Genomic DNA, 8,070 nt, shown 5'->3' with positions numbered 1-8,070 from the left:
TTGTTATGGAGCAATACCTGATGCTCCATAGTTTTTCTGGTATGAAAACATAAGTTTAATATTTTTCTTCTAAATTTAAGAGCACCAGTGTGCTCCTAGCAAAGACTCTCCGTGGAAAAGAAAGCAAGAGGAGGCTTATGACAAGCTCCTTTATGAAAGGTCTGTAGGTGTTTGTTAAACCTCAAATATTTCACCTACGAAGGACAGCAAGAAAAATAAATTAGGAGGTGTATTAGCAAATGCTCCCATGCAAAACTCTAAACTTTATTCACCTTTATTTATATATTTAACAATTCTAAAGTATTTACTTCTTGCTTTGACAAAAATGAAAAATATAGGAGCACTTTACTCCTCCTTAGGAGAGAAGGGTTATATATACAGCTATGGAGAGATCTTGGTTCCCCCTTTACATACAAAGAAAAATAATATTAATAAAAAAGTGCTTCATTGATCAAAAAAGACTAAGAGCTGCAAGCATTTATTCACACTATATATCACATACCCAAAAAACCCGTATCATAACCTCTTGGCACCTGTCATTAGGAACTGCAGAGTCTGACTTATTCCTGACTCTGCACCACAAAATGACACAATGTTAATGTGTAGAACTACACCATGTCCACTCAGGTCAAGCTTCTAACCACCAGCCTCAAAGGAAAAGCCAGCGAGATAGGAGCTGTATATTACCCTGGTTTCTGTTGCAACCTTCTCAGCTGTACCAGGAACTGTAACCGCTGTAGCAGTTCTAGTCAGGATTTTTACTGCATTTTCACAGGAATAATTCATTTTTGATAAAACTCAAATTGGAGACCCTAGATTTTTCTTTGCTCTTCCCCTGCTGATGATTTCCAAGTGTTTCAAAACATGTACCAGGGAGGAGCCAAAGAGCATTGTCACCAGACATCCTGCCCGCTAAGCATATCTATGCTAAACCAGTATCTTGGAACATTCATTTTCATCTTGTAAATCTTCAGCTTACACTGAAGCAGTGTGGAAAGTTCAGGCATCAAGAATAAAATATCTTGACAAGTCTTTCCCCTAAGGTTCTACCAGGTATTCAGAGATGCTTCTCTCTTTATGAAATTCACTCTAGGAGTTGTCATTTTGATGTTCTACTGAAGGCAAGTACCCCTCTAGCCCAAGACCCATTATAATTCCTTGCACCTTTGTACTCAAAAACTTTTACATACTCCAAGGGAATTTGTTCTGCTTGAACATGTCAGAAGTAGAAGCTGTCACAGCTTACCCTAGACAATATATTATACATTATAAAGTACTTTTCTTCCTTTTCCAAACTGCATTATGCATACTGTATCAAAAGGAAAAGGGTACGTGTGGGTACCAACTGTTCTCATTTAGAAATAGATATCCAAGAGACTCACAATTTAATGAGGTGATTTAAAAAATTGCTTTCAAATTAGGGGGGGAAATCCATGATTTGTTTTGGTTCTTGATTAGATGCTTGATCAGGATTATCATGTCTAGAGCATACAGATCACAGAATGAAAAGGAGGAAATGTGCCACAGACATGACAAGCATCAATGCACTTACTTTCACTGACTGGCAGCCTCAGGCCAATGAAATTTTACTCAGCAAGATATCACAGTTGCTTTGAAATCTCTCATTAAAGTGTGAGTTTGATCATCAGTGTGACATTCAGTCTATGTTTGAATGCACCACAGCGAGTGCCCGATCAACGAACCAGCTCTGCATTCTGGATCAACGATTCTAAAAAAATGGGACAAGGGTAGTAGTTTAAAGGTCTCCTCATTTCCCCAACACGGCTTTCTTTATGATGAGTTACATTTCCAGAACGTTACACCAGTGTAAAACCAGTCCTGAACAGGAAGCCGTTCGATGCCCTTCCCTTTCACTTCCCTCAAACAAGCACACACCTTCCTTTGCCAGAGGTGCCCAGGTGTTTCCACTCAAAGCCACAGCCGGCTTGGCTAACAGCAAGAAAACACGTGGATTACATATGTAAATACAGAGCCGCTGAGTATGGTAGTGGGCGACTGATTCCCCTTTCATGCCGTGAGGCTAACTAAACCCGCTCTAAGAACAGAGGGAGAGTGCTTGCTTGGGAAAGAGAGTCCCATTTTTTCTAGCAGCAACAGGTTCCCAAACAGCAGTTTCTTGTTTGGAAGTAATAGGAGTGACTGAAAGCACTAGCACTAACACTACAGGTATTCCCACTCTGCCTCTGGACTGATTCCCCTCCTCTCCTTTCCTCCATAAAACTGAGACGTCTGTCTGCAGCACGGTTCAACAGTGGCGCAGCTAGAAGCATGAGGGAGACCTGGTCCCAGCCCCTTTCCCACTTCCCCAGTCTTCCAGAAAAACAAAAACAAACAAAAAAATTATATACACACACACACACACACACTCACACACCCCCCACTAACAGGATAAAAAGGAAAGGGGGGAATAGCTGGAAAAGAAGAATTCCACAATCCAGTGGTATGTCCTGGAGTTCTGTCCCTCTGAGCAGTGATCCATGCCCAAACTCCAAAGTGCACGGCTTCTCCAGTCCCACCAGCCTCTGCCCACCAAGCATGTCTGTTTAGGAGAAGAGTCAGCATGGCCTCTTTCACCCTTCCTTCTAGGCTGGAGCTTCAATTTGAAGAGGCAGCAATGGGTTTATCCAGTTCAAGGTCAAGGCTGGAACTACTGGGATGCAAGCTGCTGTAGCAAGATTTGCAGACTCTGCTGGGTTCAAAGAGCTGTTGACTGGGAACTGGCACCTTCTGGTTACAGCAACTGGAGCAAAACACATTCCCACAATTCCTTGGATCAAGAACAGAAAGAGAGAAGAGAAATGGAAGAAAAAACAATTAGAAGCAACTTGATTTAGGGAGACAAGTTCTAATATTACAGTATGCCTTTTCAGGTGAACTAAGTGCTAGTGAAAGGGGTCAGACTGATAGCTCTGGAGACTGCAGTTATTCTCTAGACAACAGAGCACAGGCAGAGACAGGGCAAGTTTCCCCTTCCAGCCACACCTGTGTTTCACCCCATGGGACCACCTCTAAAGATGATAAGAGACTGTCTCCAATTTGGGATCCAATCACTGGCTTCTACTAAGACTCAGGTACCTTTGGAATTTAACCCCAAGTGACTTAGGCAGCTCAGTCCCATTTTCAGTGGGACTCCAGTGCCCAAGGCTGCAGCTGCACCAGAGAGTTTACAGGTGCGGAGCTGCACTGATGTAGCTTGCACAGCTGTAAACTCCCTAATGTAACCCACCAACAGCGCTGTCTACACCGGAGCGTAGGTCGGTGTAACTTACATCGTTCAGGGGACGGGGAGCTTTTTCACACACCCCTGAGCTATGGAAGTTACACCGCAGTAAGTGCTAGCGTAGACACAGCCTAAGTCACGTGACTTTGAAAATTTTACCCCATGTTCAATTGTGGGGTGCACTAGGAACTGGACTGAGACCCCAACTCAGTGGAAGAAGGCCAAAGAGCTGTTGGATGGTGAAGCTTTTGTTTACTACCAGTCTTGTCCATATTTGAAACAGTGACCTAAAGGTGAAAGGCTCCATGTCCCCATAATTCTCTAACCCTACAGTATTCCTTTCTGGTAAGTGAGAGTACAAAGGGGTAACTAAGCCTTTTTTCTTGTTTCTTACACGTATATGCTTTGGAAGATTTAAGTATAGGCCAGATAAAATACGATAAAACTTTGACAAATGTAGTCTACCCACTACCCCCAAGATCCAATAAGGATCTGTGCTGCAATGGTTGTAGCTCAGCGGAACCATAGCAGCATCATACTTCTGCACACAGAAAATGTGAATATCAACCAGAACCATGCAAAGCCATAGGATAAGCAGCCGTGTATTCCTTGGGATAAGCAGCCGTGTATTCCTTGAGATGAGCAGCCGTGTATTCCTTGGGATGAGCAGCCGTGTATTCCATGCTTAGAAAGTGACAATAACAATGCAGTAGAACAAGCAGTCTTATTCACATTCCTGTCAGGTGTCAGTTGGCGGAGGCATGCTGGCTCATGCACCTCAGGGGAGTCATGGATAAATTTGGAATCTTGAAAATGATTAAGTTCTTCACCCCCACCTCCATCCGCCCAAATCCTGGCTCTGATCATTCTAATCTGATGACCACTATAGTTCACAACCCCTTCCCTCCACAACCAGGCAGGCATTATTAAAGTGTTAGCACTGTACTTCAGGGATCTGAAGTTTTCAAATTCTACACAGAAGCTTCCAGAGTTTATCTGCTTGGCTTATGTTTTTCTCATTAACTCTTTGGAGTTAGGATTTTGTGCCCTTGGGGGCTTATGGGGGGAGATCTTGATTTCCTGTTGCCAAGAGACTGATGGGCAGAAAAGTCTGCATGTGTCTAGCAGCCTTGATTAATCTTTCCAAGCCAGGAGACAAGATTTCCTGATGCCAGTAACTGGTGCAGTGACAGACAGCAAAGGGAAATCCCATTTCTCACCTCAATGGGCTAATTTCTCCAGCTGCGCACAGCAGCTTCTGGTTATAAAGCTCTAACCTTAGCACTAGGAAACTCCCTTTGGCTAGACTCGTACACTGGGTTTTGAAGTCTTCGTACGGACTCCATTAGAAACTGCTATTAGAAAAAACTGCGGGAGTGAAAACAGTTTCATGCACTGCAATACCGAGAAGCACGGCAGGAAAGCAGTTCGGATATGCTACAGCTCTGCTGCAGAAAGGACAATTATCCAGCAGAAACTTACTTTTGACAGACTAGAACGAAATGGGTTTCTGGAGAAAAGCAGCAAACCATTTTTTTAAATCTATTTGTTTAGATCAGCAGCTTGTCTCACACACCTGATCTGTTTTCTCTTAGGATTCTCCCCCTAACTCCTGAAGGGCCAGTAGAACCTGTCACACTGTGTGCCTTGTACTCTGCTAGAGGTTCATTCCATCTCATCCATCTTTCCTCTCTAACAGACACCAGCGGCTCAATGGAAAAGGTCATATTCCTCCTCTGAGAGACAATCTGACTTTTGCTTTCCCAAAATCCTGCTATCACTCCCACCTTCTCTCACCAAGTAATGAACATCTACCCTTACCCTTCCTCCACCAGGTTCTACTTACTTGCTTTCCCTAAGGCATTTTTTACTACTGCTAAAATGGCACAGCCACACCAGAACTCTCCTATATTATTCACACTTCACAAAATACTCAGACATACAGGAAAAGGGTTGAAATAAACTGGTAACAACTACATTTGTAGGCTGCTCCCTGCAATTAGAAGTGAAGCATTCACAGATTCCAAGGCCAGAGGGAACCATCGTGATCATCTAGTCTGATCCTCTGAATAACTACTTGTAGATCTCTCCCAAAATAATGCCTAGCGCAGATCCAAGGTTTGGTTTAAACATCCAATCTTGATTTAAAAATTGTCAATGAAGGAGAATCCACCATGACCCTTGGTAAGTTGTTCCAAGGGTTAATTACTCGCACTATTAAAAATGTATGCCTTATATCCAGTCTGAATTTGTTTCTTTTTCTCAGACAAATGACTCACGAAGTGGGAGTTAGTTTGAACTGTGATGTGGATTACGTAACAAAAAACTGAGTCCTAAATGCCTTTCTGTGGAAAGAGCTGCCTGATCAGAGTCATATGAATCTGAACACCTGACAGGCTATACTATCCACCCAGGGCTCATTTCTGGTGTTTTCTGGACAAGTGAAGAACAAAGATGAGGGGGAGGGGGAAATAAAGTTAGTTTGGAGACGTTATGAAAGAAATGCAGATAGACAACAGACAGAGGCTGTTGCAAATGCTCACCAGGTTTGATCAACACGTTCAATGTCCCTGCAGGGAGGGGAGAAAGAGCTCAGAGGGGAAACTAGTAAAAGACGCAAATGGTGCCAACAACGGACACTGAAGTTTCTTTAACTTGCTCAAGGGTACAGAATATGTGGTTTTCAACCTCATTTTCGCTCTCACAGGGACAGGGTGAGTAGGTCCACCCTGTGCAGCAGGATTAATGAAACATTAAGATATGAAAACAACTGATCTTCTTGTTGTAGGTCACTTATTTCTTACTAGTCCCTTGAAAGCCATCTCAACCAATACGGGTAGCTTGTTCCAACCAGGCTGGAAACACTTAGAATGTCATGCAATGCAGGAACTAAATGGCAATTTGCAATAAAACTTGAATCCCTGAAGTGATTATAGTTCCCAGGGTCCTTAGGCGTGTCCAATGTGTACATACTGAACAGGAGCCCTCTAGAGCCTAGGCCTGGAAAGTTGTAGGCTAAATGGCAAAGCGATTCCAGGGAGACAGAGGAAGCAAGGTGTCATTGCTAAATGGGAAACTCTTTGCAATGAGAATTAAAATAAGCAAACCCACTAGAGAAAGGACAGAGGAAAACAGCAGAGCTCAGCTCTCACCAAATATGTCAGATGTATGTAATTTTAATACCTAGCATTTATATTTTTCATCTGAAGCTGTAAGTCATATATATACAGATGAGGAATCCTGGGAAAATCAAAACTGCTCAACTTATTCTATTCATTCTTTACTGGGTTTGTTTATCTTCTTAAGAGGACAAAATGGAACAAAACATAAAAATGGACACAAAGCACAGCAGATGGTTTAACTCCTTGCTGCTTCAAAGGGCAATACAGCATCAAAAACAGATGATCACCATCTGTTTAAGTGCTATCTTCTCTGAGCATCTTGTCTGCTCCAATATCCAACAACAGGATTCGGTAATATAGGGATACATCTTCATTCCCTGAAGCATGTAACTGGAGGTTCTTCAAGGTATGTGGTCCCTAACTGTATCCCACTGAGGGTTATGCGCACACACCAGGTGCCCAGAGCTGTAGCTTGTCGACGTAGTATTGCTTGTCGGTCTGCTCATGCGCTCTTGTACCACCCTGTAGTTTCACCTGAGGCGATAAAGGGTAGGGCAGACCGACCGTGTCTCCTGTTACTTCTCCACCGCAGACATACCAGATCCCCAACAGACGAGAAGGAGGGTGGGATTGGAATACAGATAGGGACCGTACATCTCAAAGAACCCCCAGTTACAGGTAAGTAACCTCGCCTTTTTCTTTGAGTGACAGTTCCTATTGTATTCCACTGAGGGTGATTAACAAGCAGTACCTATATAGGAGGCAGGAGCGAGGAAGATGACAGAACCGTGGAATGGAGGACCGCTGCACCGAAAGAGGCGTCCATCATGGAATCATATACTGGAGTATAGTGAGAGGAAAAGGTGTGTACCGAACTCTACGTGGCTGCCTTACCTATGTGTGCAAGGGGCACAACGTGGAGTGTGGCTGTGGTTGATGCTTGCAGTCTCATGGAATGGACTCGTATCCCTCAGGTGGGGATCATCCAAACAACTGGTAGCAGTGTATAATACATCCTGAGACCTACCTGGAGATTCTCTGAGTGGAGATGGCCTGTCCCTTAACTTTTGAAATGGCTTCATCCTTTATAGGTAAAAGACCAGGGCCCTATGTACATCAAGGGACTGGAGTCGCTGTTCCTCATGAGAGGTGTGTGGTTTGGGGAAAAGGTAGGTAAACAGATGGGTTGGTTGAGGTGGAGTTGGGAAACCACTTTTGGAATAAATCTGGGATGTAGTTGCACTGAAACCTTGTATTTATGGAATATGGTGAAAGGAGGGTCTTCCCATCATGGCCCACAGTTTGCCAACCCTCCTCACTGAGGTAATAGCAATGAGGAAAGCAACCTTCATGGAGAGGAGAGAAAGGGGGCAGGAGGCCAGACTTTCAAAAGGAGAGTTCATTAATGAGGTAAGGACTAGTTTGAGGTCCCACTGAGGGGTGATAGGCTGACTGGGTGGGTATTTACATATAAGGCCCTTCCAGAATCAGGCCATCAAGGGATGGGTAAAAATTGAATGCCCCTCCACCATAGGGTGGAAAATGCTAATAGCCGCTGCGTGCAGTCTGATGGAATTGAGAGCGAGCCCTGAGGTCTTCAGACAGAGGAAATAGTCTAAGAGCATTGAGATGCCCACAGCTTCGGAGGCAAGGCTTTGTTGTTGTACCCAGGACATGAAACACGCTTACTTAGCCTGATAGGAGCAT

At 43.8% G+C, this 8,070-nt stretch overlaps 1 protein-coding gene across 9 annotated transcripts in view; it reads right to left on the bottom strand.

Moving 5' to 3' along the window:
• Positions 1-243: 243 nt before the first annotated feature.
• Positions 244-8,070, bottom strand: part of MTMR3 (myotubularin related protein 3) — a 254,003-nt gene continuing 246,176 nt past the window's right edge. For 7 of the 9 annotated variants that reach the window (XM_043529930.1, XM_043529931.1, XM_043529925.1 and 4 more), the window contains 2 exons: positions 5,785-5,811; positions 244-2,788 (listed from right to left, as the gene is read on the bottom strand). In XM_043529930.1, coding sequence (XP_043385865.1) covers positions 2,617-2,788; positions 5,785-5,811 — 199 coding nt within the window. In that variant the 3' untranslated portion in view covers positions 244-2,616. The remainder of the gene's footprint in view (positions 2,789-5,784; positions 5,812-8,070) is intronic. The other 2 variants (XM_037878479.2, XM_037878482.2) reach the window with 1 other exon arrangement.

The sequence above is a fragment of the Chelonia mydas genome, chromosome 15, assembly GCF_015237465.2.
Source record: "Chelonia mydas isolate rCheMyd1 chromosome 15, rCheMyd1.pri.v2, whole genome shotgun sequence".
NCBI lineage: Eukaryota > Metazoa > Chordata > Testudines > Cheloniidae > Chelonia > Chelonia mydas.
This window is presented reverse-complemented; position numbering and strand designations above follow the sequence as displayed.